Source organism: Zosterops lateralis, assembly GCF_965231275.1.
Source record: "Zosterops lateralis genome assembly, chromosome: 4".
In the NCBI taxonomy this organism is placed as follows: domain Eukaryota; kingdom Metazoa; phylum Chordata; class Aves; order Passeriformes; family Zosteropidae; genus Zosterops; species Zosterops lateralis.
In genome coordinates this window covers 8,403,731-8,422,371 of record NC_139765.1, presented here as the reverse complement: position 1 = coordinate 8,422,371, position 18,641 = coordinate 8,403,731, and the positions used below count along the sequence as shown (strand labels likewise).

The 18,641-nt window shown below is 40.0% G+C and overlaps 1 protein-coding gene across 1 annotated transcript in view; it reads left to right on the top strand.

The window, feature by feature from the left end:
- Positions 1-18,641, top strand: part of SOX5 (SRY-box transcription factor 5) — a 289,723-nt gene that overhangs the window by 201,711 nt on the left and 69,371 nt on the right. The window contains exon 8 of the mRNA XM_083859043.1: positions 211-296. Within this exon, the coding sequence (XP_083715169.1) occupies positions 211-296 (86 nt within the window). The remainder of the gene's footprint in view (positions 1-210; positions 297-18,641) is intronic.

Here is an 18,641-nt window from a genome sequence, read left to right as displayed (position 1 = left end):
CCGCCTTAATTGCTTGTGCCTTTTATTCACATTCCTCTCTCAGCCAGAATTGTGAAAAGAGTGTTAGTAAAAGGCTGCACAATAGAGCTTTTCATTAGGCCTCAACAAGGCACACAAAAGAAGGCTTTTGGAAAGAGTGAATGCAGGACTTTAATTTGCAGGTGGAGAGTAGATAAAAGGTGCTGACGCCTCTATTATTCTCTTACTTAGGTGACCCCTACCCCGTTCAGCTGATCCCAACTACCATGGCAGCTGCTGCCGCAGCAACACCGGGCTTAGGCCCACTCCAACTGCAGGTAAGTCCCAGCACAATGTAGAGGAGGCAAAGGTTAAGTAAATATGAAAACCAGTTTTCTCTCCCTTTGGAACACAATGCAATTAGCAGGGGTTTTGGGGGCTCTTCTCTCGGCGTAAAACTTGCGTCCGAAGCAAAAGGAGTCATCAAATGATAACACATTTTCCTTTCACCTCACTGGAAGCTTTTGGTTATGTTTTTGTGTCTCTGTTGTCAGTTTAACTACTTTTAGGTTTGTACTTTGGGTTTTCTCATAGCAGTAGGTTTGCTTTTCTTATTGACATGGCTTAACCCCGCCAACAACTCAGTGCTACACAACCACTCACTAATGTCCCAGAAGTGGGATGGGTAAGAGAATTGGGAAATACAAGGTAAAACCTATGGGTTGAGATAAGAACAGTTTCATAATTGATACAATGTAAAATACAATAATAGTAATAGCAACAGTTGTAATTAAAAAGAGAGAAGAATAAAACCCAAGAAAGTAATTGCTGACCTGTGCCCAGCCTGTCCCCAAACAGTGGTTGACCCCTCCTGAACAAGTGTCCCAAGTTTATAAACTGAACATGATGTTCCCTGGTATGGAATATTCCTTTGGCCAGTTCAGGTCAGCTGTCCCAGCCTTGCTGCCTCCCCGTGTTTTTGTGCAGCTTCTCACAGACAGAGCATGGGAAACTTGAGAAATCCTTGATTTAGGGTAAGGACTACTTAGCAACAACCAAAACATCAGTGTGTTATCAAACGTTATTCTCATCCTAAATCCAAAACACAGCACTGTACCAGCTACTAAAGAGAAAGCCAATGCTATCCCAGCTGAAACCGGGACACTTCTCCATTAGATTGTTCTCATGCAGGCTGTAAAATACCAAAAGGAAGTGGATTGTCAGGCAGAAAAGCTCTGTCCTGACAAGCACTTTTAAACTGCTTAGAAGTCGTTAACATGATTATGTCCTTTTAGGCCATAAGCTCTTCAAAGCAATAACTGGCCCCTCCTACTGTGTTTTATGGTACCCAGAGCATTTTAGGCACTGCTGTATTGCAGATAATTAGTGATTATTCCAATTTAACATAGACAATTGGAAAACAGGTGGAAAAATACTAAAGGATTTGAGGTTTTTTCAGCTGCATTGAAGAGTTGACCTGGTAGCCAGATGTATCTGATTCAGACTGTCAGTATTCTGAATTTTGGAGGTATTAGGGTGTCCATGGGTCTTAGTGATAGCAAGCTTTTGGATATTCCTGATCAGCCACACAACTCTTGTCAAGGCACTGGAATTAAGCAAATGTAATGTCCTTGCCACAATGTGAATTTTGCTACCTGCCATGTATGCTTGGCTGGTAGGATGAAGCCAAGCAGTATTTGTGGCTGAGAGGAAATCAAGATCCAAATCATCTCTTACCTCTGCAAAGTCTGGATTGCCACTCCTTTCTAGAAACAAAAAAAGCCCCAAACTCTCCATTACAAATGCATCTCCCTGCTCATTATTATTTGCCAAGTCACGTGGAGCAGCAGAGCTTTATACCTGCTTGGAAGGGCTCAGCATTTATAGCCGGGATGTGTGAAATGCATTCTCCAGCTCAGTTTGGCCCGAGCCAGTATGAAGTAGACATCAGATATTTCAGTTGTTTGGCCAGTGTACTAGAGCACGGGACAGAGTTCTGGGGAAGATTTTTTTTTCTTCTTCTTTTTTTTAAATTTTATTTTAACACAGCCAGCGGAAGTTAGCTGAGTTTCACAGGAATAGCTGCCAGTGTGTAAGCTGACACATTCCATGCACCACAGAGGTTAATACATTCATTCCTATTGTGCCTTTGTATGAAAAGCAACATTGTCTGTGTGTTAGTTTCTGATTCTCTGAGTTGCAAATACTGTAGGCAGCTTAAGAATCATGGGAGCCATATAAGTCATCCCTCTGAAATGAATTTTGAGGTGTAACGTCAGTATTGATAAAGTGCTTATAATAGCCAAACACACATGAACAGACATATGGAAGAAAGAGGGAGGGAAAAAGGAAAAACAAACATGGAGCTAGCTAGCAATGTGAAAACAACAGTCTGATTCTAAATCTTATTTTTTGCAGTCATTCAAGCTAGTCCTAAAATAATGCATCAGTGCTCTGGTAAGATGATAGGATGGTTTAGTTTCATTTCAGGACCAGCTTTGGGCTGTATCTGTGCATGCTGTGGGCTGAAGTATCTTGATTAAAATAGGCCTTATCACAATAACAGTTGTCTTGTTAAAAGGTGGGCTTTGTGCAAAAGTGACTGCAGTCATAAATATCTTAGGATGAGTTTAGGTTATGGAAAAGTTGAGAACCTCAAAGGCCTCTTGTTTCTGTGCAGAGAACATTAAAATGAAAATATTGACCAAATGCACCTGTGTTGTTTTGCTACATGTCTGGAATTTGAGGGAGAGTTTGGCAACCAGTCAGTGGGAGAGGCTCAAATTACTAACTTAGTAGACTCTATTAAATTTTTCAGGTCTGATCTCTAAGGGCATGTATATGCTAGAAATAAACGGAAGCTGATTTTTCCTCACGTCTTAACAGTGATTATTAGCTATCATTGCAATCTATCTGATAGAAACTGGACATGCCTCTTAACTTCTGGTGCCATTTGAAAAGAGTTAGGCTAGATTTGCTTCTGGAAAGGTTTTGTCATGCAGGACTCAAAGTGGATGCTCACCTATGCTAACATGAATGGAGCTCAACTTAGTTGCTAGACTAGAAAGACTGTGCCTTCCAAATTCTGTTCAAATCCAGTTTAGCTCAGTGATGTTGTTGAGTCATAAGGCAAGATTCATTATGTTTTTGGTCCAAACCCACTTTTAAATGGTTCTTCAGTCTCTTTGAAGGAGGAACTCTTCTTATTTCAGACATTCCCCCACATTACTTACAATTCTGGTGTTCCCTACACACCCTCTGTCATCTGGTCATCAGACAGTGAAGGGTCAGAAAAGTGGAATGTTCCTTCTTTTCTTCTTTCTCTGTCCTCCCTATCACTCATCTTTCAGACTTTGTGTACTTAAAGCAGGGGAGATCAAAGGACCTGACACAATGCTCAGTTTGTTGCTCCCAGCAAAATTTGATACACAACATTATCTCAGTGAAGACAAAGCCAAGGAATTTTTCTTGTTTGTTTAAGTAACAATAAACACGTCTTTGTTGTTTCACTAGAGAATTTTAAGTCGGGTCATGGCTTTAGTAGTGTAGTGTGAGATCAACAGGAAGTACTTTTTTTATCTCTGGTTGTCAAAATTGCATTTTTCTTTTCGTAAATGAAATGCACTCTGTAGTTAGAGAAGAAGGACTAGCACCTGATTGTTTTTCTGTAGCAAAGAAACTCTTTGCCACTGAAAATGTAATCTCTCATTTTGAAATCCCTTGTTGGTTTGTAATCCAAAGCCCCTCAGTTTCTCTCCCTGCCTTTGAGTCCTCACTGGGGTGTACAGGTTCTGTCATCTGATATTTGCCACAATTAGCCATGTGGGATTGCCTCAATTTCCAGTATTCACAGAGAGACTAACGACTCAACAAGAATTACATTGTTGGATGTTGTAAAGGAAATAGATGGATGGGGCCATGTTGGAAAAGCTGGAGCTGACACAGTGCAAGCTTGAACCTGTCCACAGTGCTGTCTATCAGCCCTGTGTATTCACTCATTCCCACTTTTAATGACAAAAATGCCATTTGTGGGGGGGGGAAAAAGTGGTTTTAGCTTTCCTCTGTTAGTGAGAAAACTCAGTCCTGAACATTATTGCAGTAAAATTCCTCTGGGTAAGCACATGGGTTTCTTACGTCAATTTTTTCCCCTCATAAACATCATCTGGTCTTGTTCTTCAAGAGTGGTGCAGGGTGGCGATTATGTTTCAAATAAATGAGGAAAAAAACCCTGAACATAAATTGTCACTGTGTTTTGCTGAATGAGGCTAATGACTCAAAAGTACTGCTGTATGCCTTATATGAACATGATGTTTTCCTTTATGGTTCAGCAGATGAGGGAATTTAGTTCCTCCATCTTGAAGATCAACATTCAGAGCTGTAAACATAGATGTGGTGTGACATAGCTTTGCACAAACTGAACTGAAGGGTTTATTCTGGTACCAGTCATCTTGGGCATAGCTAAGTATAAAATTGATGTTTTCATAAGTCTGAGCAAATTCTTTATAAAATTGTATCTGAAAGTTTCTTTTCTGATAAAAAGTATTTTGTGAGTAGTTTCTGAGCATTAGGAGACAAAGGAACTAATCACACAGTGTGAAAACTGAGAGGAATCTAAACCATTGGGAGTGGGAATGGTTCAGATTTCCCAGATTGCTTGTTTGATAACCAGATAGTGACAACAACTGATTAATTGGCAGTAACACAAATGCTGTATATACCCATAACTCCATTGAAAGATAATGCTGGATGAATAATGACAGCTGCCTGTGTAGTCTTACTGTATGGACATTTTGTGTCCTGTCAAAACAGTATAGCAGTCTGATGTAATACAGACTTCCTGAAAACATCTGCTCTTGGAAAAAAACCACCCTAAAAAGTTTGGAGTGCCAGCAATCAAACTTTCTGCCTTCTTCATCTTAGCATGAAACAGGACTCCATAATTATTTGTGGTTGTGTTCAACATCATGTCCAAATCTGTCACTGTATGAATCAAGAGAACCTCCCATCAGTATCTAAGTGTGAAAACATTTTAGCTGGGTCTCAGTTCAGAACACCAGTCATTAGGAGAGTCCTGTATTCTCTGACTATTTGTATAAAGATGATGAGCATATTTAGAACTTAAACAGTCTGGCCAATTGTTTTTTGGTCTCTACGTCCTCTATTAAGTACTTGGGTCAATTAATTTTTTCTCTACTACGGACCTGTTCTCTTAGTTGTGTGGTATATGACATGCATACCAAGGACTGAATTTAAATGTAATTTTAAAAACTGGACCACAGTTTTGGAAATATTTGGGCTCGAGCAGGCACTGATGCAAGAGATTAGATTTTGAGAAAAATAAAACCCTTTTGGAGTTTGAGGGCTTTGCAAAGTTGCTCATCCTGCTGTTACTTAGGGGCCCACTCGGTAAAATTTTTCCTTGGGAAAACCTTGCTTCTAGGTATCTTAAGGATCCATAATCACTAGAAAGGATAGAGCACTTTCACAAGTGTGCAGTAGCTGATCAGGAGGCAGTGTGTTCCAATGATCATACAGAGTATTCTATAAAACATCTGTTGCCAGTGAAACAAAAGTAAAGCATTAATTAAAAGCAAAATTCTCAGTCAGTTACTTTTTTTTTTTCTTATATACCAGCTTCCTTCTGGCTTCTTCACCATTGCAGGGATGGGCTACATATCTCCACTTGCCAGTTCAGGCTATTTCTCTGAAGTGTCTCCTTAAGTTTCATTTGAAATGTTGCTGAGGACAGAACTTCCTATTGCTCTTAAAGAGATATTACCATATTGTCATGCATTAATTGTCAAGCAGATGTAATAACGGGGTTTTTTTGCATATCTCTTTCTCATTTCTTGCTACAATCTCTAGATATATCAGTTTTGCCCAGTTAAGCAGTTGACCTTCCAGTGTTACAACACGTCGAATCTGTGAAAGAAGACTGAAAAAGCTGTGCAAACACTGTAGTGATGCATCTGAATATTGAAAACTTTATGCTTTCCTTGTTTTGGGGAGTCAAGTTGCCAGAGCTGCAAAGACATATGAATTATTTCTGATGGAGGAAAGTCTAGCACCCCATTATTGTCTCTACGGAATGTAGCCAAGAGATGGCAATACTTTATCCATTATTCATTTACTCTGCAGTCTGCATTCATGACCTCTTTGGGATATTACTATAACCAGTTCTTTGCTTACAAGAAAGTAAAGCTGTTTCTTAGCAGCGCAAGGTTATTTCTTCTATTTGCTGGGCAGTGTCTTCCTTTAAATACCATCTAACCTGGCTTTTTAACAGCAAGAGTCAGTATCCTTTCTCTGTTTGTTTTTTTGCTTTACCTGCTCCCATTAATTGGACTCTGACTTCATTTGTAGGGAATGAATCATTAGTGCACAGTTTAATTACAATGATACAATACTCATGCAATCCACTTAAGTATTTAAAAAAAAAAAAAAAGATAGAATTAGTTTTTCACTGTGAGCACACACATCTGGGGAAAAAAACAACCAAGTACATGAAAAGTGATATTTCTCATTAGCATAACCAAAAGATGGCAGTTGTCCATCTGCCATTAGCTCAGTGTATGGCTGTGCTGTTTCTTATAGCCATCACAAGTAACAAGAGGAGTAATAAAGCAACACTTTTTATTGGATGCCCTTTTAAACAGTTTTTTTTTTTTTTAATTGTTGCATTATGCAGATTCTATATTCCCTACTTCTGTCCACCGCTTCTTCCTGGCTTTGTAAGTGAATGTATTGGCCACTAGATATTGGCCACCTGTACTGGATGTGGGTAGCCAAGATGGGTATTTCAAAAGAGATCAGTGAAGGCCAGGGTCCTTCAGCTAGAAAAATGTGGGGCCAGAACTCCTGATGTAAAAGAAGCTACAACCATCTAACCAGGGTGGAGATCTCTATGTTTTTGTGGGGTAAGCTGTCTTGAAAAAAAATTATCTTTCCAAGGTTTTTTTATGAAGCCTTAGTGATGATTTTAAGATGCACATTCAACTGTAAAAGTAAGGTGTGGGGTGAGAGTCTATTGATTGCCAAGAGCATCTCTGAAAAATCCCTACATTTTTAAATGGAAAAAGTTTCTCTCAATTAACTCAAAAGCAAGCCTTGCAACACCAGGATGTGACTACTCCTCAGTTTCTGGATACCTGCTGAAAACTAGAGATTGTGGTAGATTGTGTAAAAGCACGAACCACAGAACACAGCTCAAATAGATCTTCTTCATGGTGGGTAAATGTACTTTGTAGTTGGCATTTAAATTGCCTATTCTTGCCTTTGATAGAATCTTACACAATGTTATGGGTAAACTCAATATATTCTACTAAAATAGATTTGAATGAAAAGCTTGATCACATAATTTTATCAGAATCCAATCAATTTAGGAAAAACAGTGATTACAGCAGACTGCATAGAAATGCTTTGTGTTTTATTGAGCACTGTGAATATCTGAGCACATGCACAGTGGACATTTACAGGCAGTAAATACACATGGTAAAACAGTATCATGGCTACTCTGTGGGTTGTCAAATTAAAACTCCCTCCCCCTCTGGGGGAAAGAATTAGCAGAGGTAGCATATCCATTTTATCTAGATTAACAGTCCTTTCTGCATAACTTTCAGATTCCATCCATATCTATGAAAAATGAAAAAAGACTGAAAAATGACCAGCCTGTCTGCCTTCCAGTTGTAACTCAGGCCTGCTGTTTGCTAGCAGACCTCTGTCTGCATGAGTGAGTTTCCCTCTAGGTTAAAGAGACTGAATTCCCTCTTCCCCCTCCCTCCGACCCTGAGCCTGCAGGGCAGACAGACAGAAGCACACATATGATTAATACAGCACAGCTGCAGGAGTGACTCATTTGCATATGTATTAATAGAGGCAAAAACAACAATTCAATTACATACGGAGACATTCTGCATACTAAGGAACATATGCAAATAGCCTGGAAAAAGTGCAGCCAGCATTCTCTCTGACTTCCCTGAGCTCACATGGGCCAGACTCAGAGCCCAGCAGTTTTCAAGAAAGAAGAACCTGTTATGAGATGCTTATACAGCGATGACTCCTCCTCCCCCCACCCCCTGGGTTCCTAGAAGATGTTTGACATTTGGGCAATGAAAATAGCACATCTTTTCCTTGTTATTTCCCATTTACCAGCCTTCAGCTTCATGTAGTTGTCTCTTTACATACAAGCCCCCAGCATGAGGGCAGCAAATCCTTTGCCTCATCTTCCAAACCCACACATTTATCCTATTTTTCTTTCACCTCATCGCTTGTGTTGTTTCCATTTTGCTTTGTCCTTCTCTGCCACATGATTTCTCATGAATTACCACAAGATAACCATTTCAGTGCCTCTTTCTTGTATTGACCATGCACATCTGATCATAATATAATTCAATGATTTTCTGCTAGGGGACCATCAATCCTTTTAGTGGATCTAAAAGGTGTCTCAGAGAAGTTAACCTGTTTTAGGTAGGCTGTTCTATCATGATATGTTGGTTTTTGTCTCTTCAAAAAAATTGTGGAGTTCTCAAATGGAAAAGATGAAAACCCACAGGTGTTCAGTAGATCTTGCTACGGCTGATGGGGGTCTTGATAACTGGTACAGAATCTGATTCTAGCAATAGAAACAGATGTTCTCTGAATCTTACAGGAATTTATTAGGGCTTTCAAAAGCAGGTGGGAAGTATTGGAGCACTGGAAGTTATGCTATAGGAACACTTAAGCTGTAAGTATTTTTAGCTGCAAGTTATTCCCTAACCTTGAGTTTTAAATAAAAAAACATCTATGTACTGGATATGCTTTTCATACAAGCCACTCACACACTGTAATATGCAACAAAATGTTAGGCCATGATCCATACCCAGTATCCTAATTTTTGGGAACGTGAGACATTTAACATTGACCTTCATGGATTAGTTAAATAGAACTCTGTTTTAACTTGAGAAGAGGTAGCAAGTCACTAAAAACTTTTGGAAACCTGACAAAGCCATTAAGATGCCCAACTGTCTTGGGTGGCAACCCTCTGTGTTTCAAGCAGCCTGAATTACTGGCTATTTGTCTGAAACGTCTCCATGGTGTGAGCAGGGAAAAATAGGTCATGCAGGGAAGAGTGTGTAACTGTCTGGCAAAGCGTGCTTGTGAGGTCAGGTCATCCTTAATTTCTTTTCTCTTGCAAAAATGTTACACTTGTTTCTTTTTGGGGTTAGCCTGACAGACGGAAGCAAGATTACTCCTTGATTATTTATAAGGCATTAATTTTAGATGAATATTGCTGAAGTAACTGACATCATAAGTAGTTTTAGCAGCCAGCAGAAGAGCCTGTTTGCAGATTGGAATATGACAGTCTTCACTTATACAATGTCCTAAGACAAAGTCTGAAGTGTTTGAAAGAAGAGACAAGGAGTGGAGGCATCTGTATCAGCAAGGACTTTGTTTATGATTCTGTGGGATAGAACCAAGACTTCAGATCACTGGAATTGTGGTGTCAAAGCTGTGAGTTCAGCCAGCTGCAAGACAAAACCAGTGTCAAAATAGCAGCAGTGGCAGCACCTACCTGCCAGTGTTTTCAGCCAGGATGGGGAAAAACCATCTGAGAATTCTTACGCTGCCACAAAGTAACTTCTGTTCTGTAAGACGTAAATAACAACCCTTGTGCGTACCTTGAGGTGCTTCCCTTCCTATACTGGCCACTGTATAGCAGATCTGTGAGATGTTTTGTGTTTCACATTGTTTCATGGCTTACATTCATTGGGAATTAGTGCTCCTGGGAAAGGCGTGTATGAAAAATTTGAACAGATTTGAACAGAACCAAAAAAACTTTTTTTTTCCCCCTCCCTACTTTGTGTCCTGTGCACATTCCAGAGACTGGGCTTTGAAAGAGTTGGCTTACGCTACTGGTTTTCCTATTATGTTGTTTGCTCTTTTCAGAGGGATGTTGCTGAAAAGAAGATTATATAATCATGCAAATCAGATTGTATAATCCTGAGCAAACTGTCTGGTGGGGGGAAAGGAGGGGAAGCCACACTGAGTGGAGCTTGGCTGGCTCTGGGGGAACTCTCTCTGAAACCACAAACTGGGGCATTATGGGACACCTGTAAAACATGGAAGCTGCAGTCAGACTAGGAAATTATTCTAAATATTCCTGAATTTCATTGTCTTCATGCTAAACTCTGCCAATAGTGTGTATTTGTAGTCCCCCAGCAGAGCATTCCGACAGACAGACACACAGGAAAGCTGAAAATCAGTGCACACACTCCAGTGCTTGTGGAACAATGTTACACATAACAGCAGGGAGAAACACTGATAAACCTACACAAACATAGTACTTACTGATACATACTTACTTCTTTAGGTCCACTAATCAAATTACCACAATCATTCATCCTAAAACATAGTACAAGAAATTCTCTCTTGAAGTCTTTCTGTTGCACCTGGATCAGATGACATGGTTTGCTGCTAGAGGCAGATTGATATAATACATGAATGTGTAAAAATTTTGATTTATGTCTTATTTCTTACTACAGTGTATTTTATGGCCATTCTTTTTTGTCCAAAGTTTAGGTCATTTCCAGTTGACAAGGCAGAATGGGATAGAAGTAAACAAACAGAGTAGTAAATCTGTGCACGAGGAGTGCATCACTGGCCTGTGATATAAATTGCATATGGCAAGAACAGGGCAAGCCTTTAGAAGTTTCTGAACTCTTACCCTGTCTTTTATTAAGTCTGATTCCTTGCCAGGCTTGACTGTTAGCAGCCAGGATATTTGATCACCCTTTTATGAATGGGGGCTAATATTAGGCACAGTTTGGAACTGTGAAATACCTAATTACTGTAGACTGTGGATCAAAGTGTTAGACAACAAACCAGTGAGGTCAAGAGGCTTGTTCTGGTTTTTTTTCCAAAGTCATCAATTGAATTTTTCTCAATAGAAGACACCTAGTATCTGGAGATGTAGCTTTCACAGTGTTAATTATTCTGTTGTGTCTGGATAGCATAAGCTTGTTCCGGAAGTTAAGTCAAAGTGCAATTTTTTCCCCTATGTGTAGGCTCAGTTTCCTCAAATTCCTTTTCTCTTCTGAGAGGTTCTTAATGCTTTCAGCTCTAGTGAATTGCGTAAAATCAATCTGAACAAGAAAATTTGGAGACAACAGTGCCTGTAGCTCCTAGTAGTCTTCAAAACTAGCTTTTCAGTTTTGCAGTCTACTTGAGCTCTGCTCATTGGAGTCTGATTCCCAGACTAGCTTCTGAGTATCCCTTTCACTTTGCACAACTGCCCTGTTTGTTTGCCATTTTTACCAATGGTCTGTTTCTGTTCCATTCATTGGAGTACTAAGAAGAAAAGTTCTGCAGACTACTGGATTTACATTCCTTAACCCTTAGCCATAGAGACTGCTCACATCACAGATGAGTTACCTGCATGGAAATAGGCTGCAAATTTGTTAAGTCATCTATCTTGAAGGCTGGCAGACTCTGGAATTACAGGGAGCAGGGCTGTCAGAAAGCTACTGTGTGAGGTGTCCTTCCTTAATGGGCAAACATACAAATGGAACTAAAAAGCAAAAGAAAAGGCATATATACAAGAAAGAAAAATGATTTTTAAAAATGTGTGGCTTTAAGCAGAGGGAAGCTTAGGAATCAGTATCCTGTGATTATCAATACATCAGGAAAGCAGTAAGAAAGTTTTAAATGCTGTCACGATAGTAGAAAGCGAGATTTTCAAAAGCGTTTTCCACTTAAGTCTGCACCTCTGTGTCTTCTGTTTAGAGGTGTTTCTCTCTCTGTTTAAAATCTGCATTGCAGCAGAGGCTTCTTGCTGTATTGCAAGCTGTACTTTGCTTTAGAAACCACAGCTGTGCCACATCCTGCACCAGCAGCCTCTGACAGGGGCAATCTGTTTGTGGCATATTGAGGTAGTCACATTGTCTTTGGGGACTGCTTTTTCCAGCTCCTCCCAATAGGTATAGCACCTCTTTCTCCCAGAGGGGCCTGGGGCTGCCAGTCTGTGCTCAGGAGGATGAGGTTAATCCTTCAGAGACATGGGGAGCCATGAGGGGTGGAACCTGTGCCCCTGCCTGATATGCCCAGGGGTCCAAAAAGCATCATTCCTGTGTCTCCCTGTAGAGGCAGGGCTGGGGAAGGATGGTGGTGTCTCAGCACACCTGAGCAGCAACACCAGTGGCTCTTCTGAAGGTGAAGTGTCAACTCTGCAGGTTACTCCTCTCCCCGTGCTGGAGTGTGAAAATTGCACCTGGCAACAAATCCTTTTCTCTTTCTTTCCCCTTCCATGGCTCAAAACAGTCTTTAAAAATTATAACAGTGTGTTCTCTGTTAATACACCAAAACAGTACAGCTTGTGATAGTGTTATTGAAGTGTTTTAGGCCATTACCGTAGAATACAGCAGCATATTTATTTTGTGAAAGGAACCAAATGGTTCTAGCTGAATTTGGCACAAGAACATGGCTGAAGTCCTAGTTTATCTCTCATGTAGATTTTACCATTAAACTCTGAACTTCTGAAAATTAAAAAATTCACATTGGAAACACTAATAGGTGTGCTACATTTTAAAGTAAGTTAAACTGTCTTTAAAAATCTCTTACTTTCTCCACAGTAGTTCTGCATTATTATTTGTTCAGTATTGCAAATTTTTTTTACAAACTAGGGCTTATCAGTGTTGAGGGTAAGCGATACATAGAATCATAGGATTGCAGAATGGCCTGTGCTGGAAGAGACCTTAGACATTACCTGCTGTGGGCAGGGACACTTTTTATTATCCCAGGGTGCTCAGAGCCCCATCCAACCTGGGCTAGAACACTTCCAGGGATGGGGCAGCCACAGCTTCCCTGTGCAACCTATTCCAGTGCCTTACCACTGGAAAATTTCTTCCTAATATCTAATCTGTCAGTTCCAAGCTATTCTCTCCTTGTCTTGTAACTACTTGTGCTCCTCCATCTTTCCTTCAGGTACTGGAAGGTTCCATTTGGATCACTCCAAACCCTTTTCTTTTCCAGGCTGAACAATCCAAAATCTCTCAGCCTTTCCTTGTAGGAGAGATGCTTCATTCCCACAGTGAACGTTGTGTCCTCCCCTGGACTCACTCCATCAGCTCCATGTCCTTCCTGTGCTGGGGCTTTAGGGATGGAGGCAGCACTGCAGGTTGGGCCTCTCCTGAGCAGAGCAGAGAGGCAGACTCACTTCACTCAAGAGTGATTTAACTCACTCTCCTGCTGTGCCAATAGCTGCCTGGGAATACAGTTCCTTTCAGGGCTACCATCCCCACTTATCCCATTATCATGGCAGCTTTGCTTCTTGCTGTACACTGCTCTGATACAGCGATGGTGAGGGTAATTTGGGCAGTATCAGTGTGTGTTTGGGAAAGATTTTTAAAGAGCCCTGAAGGGATTTGGGGGCCCAGCAATAATTAATTTCTTACAGTGGCTTTGAAAATGAGATAGGCACGTTGGCACCTAATCGTTCCTCCTTTCCGCAGCTATTTTATTTTTTCCACATTTCATTGTGGGGAGAGGAAGCCCCACAAATGTGTCAAAATTCTATCAGATTGATAGTGAGGTGCTGTTCATTTGGTGATGCAGTTTGCATTGGATACAATGAAAGGCACAAGTGCTTAGCTTTTCCTACTTCTAGTCCAAGCTGGCCAAACTCACATTTGTGTGGTAACTTGTGTTACAGGGCTTGCTTTCACTTTAAGTGGGGAAAAAGAGAGAGTGAGCATCATTTCCCAGCATTTCATCTTGTGTACAAGCATGTCATATCCTGCATGCCTGTCCTTTAGAATTTTGTTATCTCACAGGTCTGGAATCCCAACCAAACTGAATGCTGCCCCAAAATCAGTGTTGAGGACCCTGATTCTTACCGTGTTGTGTGGAATGGGGAGATGGACCTGTGTCCATAACCTGAGCTCAGACAGAAGTAGTTAGAAGAGAGTCTAGAAGGAGCCATGGCCTACCCAGTCAAAACTCAAAGTATTCTGGTTAGATTTAAGCATTTCTCAAGTCTGATTGCCTTTTTTTTTTTTTTTTTTTTTTTGCAACAGTTCACTCACTTGATTACTTTATTTCACTTCCCATTAATTGCTCCTCTGAAGCAAGTCCTTAAGGGATGTAGGATAGGTAGATGTTTGCATAGCAAATGTTTCTTTCATATCGCACTGGGTGGCGTTACAGGTTTGTTTTCACTAAAAGGTATTGTTACCCATCAAGTGTGGATAGAAATGACTCCTAAAAACTGAGGAAATGTTCAATTTTTTAAAAAAGCTTATTTGTCACTTTCCTCATTGACTATGAATTGAATAGACATCTAACCCTTAAAATACTTTCTCCCCCCTTTTCCTTTTTATTGCCTGGAATCTTAAGAGCTTTATCATTTGCAGTCATAAAATGAAAATATACACCAAACCCTCAAAGGGCAAGTATGAAATTAAATTATATTTGGGCAGCTGTAACCTTTTAAAACGATCAGATTCCAGTTAATGTATTTCTTCCTGTTCTGAATGCTGCCATGGTGTTTGATGGTGGGAAGCAGTCCAAAGGGCATTGGGAGATAATAAATTCACTGGAAATTTCACCCTGAGGCGAGCCTTGATACACCAAGGCTTCCATTTAGCAGGACTGACCTAAAAATCTTGTCACATCCAAAGGTCACTTAGGTTGGGGTTGGTGTGTCCCATCTATCTTTCCCTGGTGCAAAGAATGACAGCTGAGCTCATAAACAGCCATCAGAATATGGACGTCAAGCAAGGGGGGAGAGAGGGAGGAAGGATAATACTGCTGACAAGTTTTTAGATTTCCTAGGCCAACTTTGTAGGCCAGTGAGACCAGATCCCATCAGTGGGGCTGCTTGTTTCAGCTGCTTCACAAATTGAAACTCAAGCTTAAAGATGTTACAGGTGACCATGGAGGTCTGAAACAAGGGAGTCCCTCCATGTCTGCACATGCCATGTAATCCTGCTAGGACACATTATACTGTCCCTGAACATCTCCTGCTTGCTACCAGTCTCCTTAGTCAAAACAATTTACAGTTCATACAAGGCCTTATTTTCAAGGAGGGTCAAAAGTCTAAAAATCTGTCAGTGATGACATAAATAGGTGTCATCAGTAAGAACAATGACTCTAAGGCAACCATTTGGCACTAATTATGATATAATAATGGAAAGTAAGATATTTTCAATGTCATGAGAAAATCTGTGATGTACATCCTGTAGGATGTTGCTTATCCTAAGCTTATTAAAATCAGTATAATCCTCTCACACAATAAATTGAAGCAAAAGGCCCTTCAGGATGACTGTTGTCTTTCAGTCAAAGTTTCTACTTCTGCAATTGAAAGCTCCAGTGGACCTTTCCTATGCTTGCAGTATATTAAATATTAAGGTCAGGGCTTGGAGTTGCATAATAGAAGTGTATTTGAAGGACAAAGATCTAACTGACCATAATTGGTCTTCCTTAATTGGGGATGAGCCCTGCAGCATATGTCCATTGTATCTTAGTGGTGTGAATCTCCTTCTCAAAATTCCATAAGAGGAGGATGAGAGAGACAGGCTGCCAGTCACTGCTGGAGTGCAGGAGGCAAAGATTCCCTCCCCTACAGCCTGTCTTGATGGGATAAAGAAATTGTTGTTCAGTGTCCTTCTGGAATGTGGTGACACCCCACTGTTGGAAGAAAAATACTATGTGTGGTACAAGCAGTGGTCTGATTCTTTAGGAAATATTAGGTTGAAGATAAAAATTAAAAATAAATTATTAAAAAAAATCTCTAGCCTTGGATGTGTGAGAAAAAAATCAAATGTGATTTTGAAAAAAATCAAATGTGAAAAAACCCAAATGTGATCAAATTTTGCAACTTGGAACACAAGTTCCAAAATTCACAGGCTATTGACTAAGTTCGGTTTTTAACTCCTCCTGGAAATTTGCTGACATCTCTCCGTGAATTTTAGTAAATCAGATCCTTCTGAAAAGGATTGTAAATTGTATGTTCCTTTGCTTGTTAAAACTAAACAGAGTATAACTGTTATTTTCAGAAGTATTTCACACATTCTTACAAACATACTATATTTGAGGCAAACACAGTAAAGAAGGGCAAGATTGGCCAGCTGTCAGTGTTTGTCTTCATTTTCCTTGGGTTCACACTCTACTTTATGTTAACATATATGTTCTCCACACAAAGCCAAAGTAATTTGCAAGCAACTCTGGGGGAGTTATATGCCCTTCCCCACATGTTCTGTCCTGAAAATGCAGCTCTGTGCCTTACCAGTTGGATGACTTTGAGGAAGACAAAGTCACTCTCCATCTGACTTGTATAACAAGAAAAAAGGAAATGTGTGTTTTTCATGAGATACAGAGAGGACAGATATATTTCACTTTAAATTCAGCTGCTGACACAAAATTTTTAAAACTTACATAGAGGTGCTGAGCACAGACTAGCTACTTTTTTCCTTTTTTTTTTTTTTTTTTTTTTTTTTTCATTCAGGATGGTGGGATGAGAATAACCTTTAGCCATGGATGCCTAACATGTATAAATCATCTGGCATAGCATTATAAGTTCCATTCTAGTTTTTATGAAGGAAGATGAGGGTGATTAGCTCAGAATATTCCCACTTTGTGTCACTTTTCTAATGTGGCTCAGTTTCCTTTTTCATTCTCCTAGGTAATTCCAGTTTGTAACCTAGTTATGGTGGGCCATAAAGTCAGAATATTTCTGTGATGGCTGATGAGACATGGAGCAGCAAGACCAACTGACTCTCTATTTCTGCAGCAGTTGGAATTTGGGAAAGTCACTGAGTCAAAGTCAGAGTGGACTTTTAACTCCCTATGTCAGTGGAGTTTTCCATCTTTGGGAAGTGTGGATATCCCATTGTGCTGGTCTCAGTGCATTGCTTCCCTATGTTTTCATAGCCATATTCTTTCCACTTCATGCCAGATGACTTTGTACAATTGTCAATGATCCTGATATTAATGTTGTTAAATACATGATAGAAATATAGATGGTGAGAACAAGCATTGTATTTAATGGCTGTGATATTGGCAAGTGCTTTTTTGCTACTTTAGATGTGGCTTTTATTGTGGTGAATATGATCACTTTGAGCAAAGGCCTGTCCTGTGCCATGGTGTTAACTGGAGAAGTTGAGAGATATTTTGCAGTTGCTGACTTTGGCAAAAACAAGGAGTATCCCTGCGTAATGGAGGACTGAACTGTTCCTTGCCTTATTCATGCTTCCCACGCTGGAGTCACAAATACTGGGTAATGTTAATATTTGTCACGGAAAAATTCAATTGGCAGAAATGTTTCCTATATAAACAATAGGAGGGAAGGTCCAGAGACCTTCCTTCTTCTGGATTGCTCTGGATTCCTTATCCCTGATAATTATAAAGGAAGGGAATGTATGGAGGGTATTATTGCTATGTGGAGGGAAGCAAGGAGAATCCCTGCTCGACATTCCCAGTCTGGAATGGAGATAAATTTACCAGTTGCTAACTGAAGAAGCAATGAGTGCTGTTCACCCTCCCACTGCAGGGAGCAGCCAGTCCTGAGCAGCACAAAAAGGGTCAATCAAATAGGTCGTACATCATCTGAGGAGGCAGATGTTAGAACATATTGTAATGGGTTGCTGTGAGGGTGGCTTGTGGAGTACAGGGGTGGGGGGAGAGCAGCTATCAGTGATGCTTTCTGTCACTGAAAATATCCAAGTTTTGAGGGAAGTCTCTGAACACAGGAAATGAAAGCATTAGCATTCCATCTACGTTAGACTTGTGGGCAGAATGACAGCGGTAGAGAAGGAATAGAAGTATTGAGTTCCTCTGTAATACTCCATATAATACCAGTAAGCCTAGGTATTATCTGTGCTTTGCCAAAGTCACTCTTAGCCTTGGAATGTGTGAGTATTTTACCTGAAAAAAAAAAAAAAATTACTGAGCTCCAGACTATATTAAATACAGAACTGTCGAAATAGCTTCTATTTTAGCAGCGCCCCTAATTCACACCCACTCAAACACCTCCTTGCTCATTAACCCCATCATCAGACCCAGGTTACTCAAGTGAAATGAAATGGTATTGGGAATGAGGTAATAAACAAAGATTTCTGGATAATGTTATTACTTCATGATAGCAGCTCTTGTTAGCGTGGCTACAGTAAAAGCTTCTTGGTGTTTCCATTGCAAACTCTTTGGTGCACCCACCCCTTCTGCTTTGTAGCCAACTGCTCAGCCAGAAGCAATTTAAAATGTGCTTTTACATCGATTTTGACTCTTTTTTTGGATTTAAAAGAGTTTCATGTTATGATACTTCTTTATAAAACATGAAAATTGCGGGGGTTTTTCCTCCTAATCCAAATTTCCAGATGAACAATTTAAAAATATGGATTAGCTCTTTTTATAACCCAGCTGTATTACTAACAATTGAAGAATGTCTCCTAAGATAATTTCAGTGTTTTATGTTTTTGTACAAGCAGATCCATCTTTCTGTCTTTCTGTTACAAAAAATTCCATACTGGAAATTGGTATGGAGGAGAGTTTTCAAAAAGCACTGTTTTCACTCAGGAGTCTTATTTTCTTTTTGTTTCCATTTTACTCAGTGCCTCAAAAAAAGTTGTGGAAACCAAATTTAATAAATAATCAGGGATGGACCAGATGTACTAATGGATTATAGGGCTTGTTACTAGTTAATCAGTACTGATATA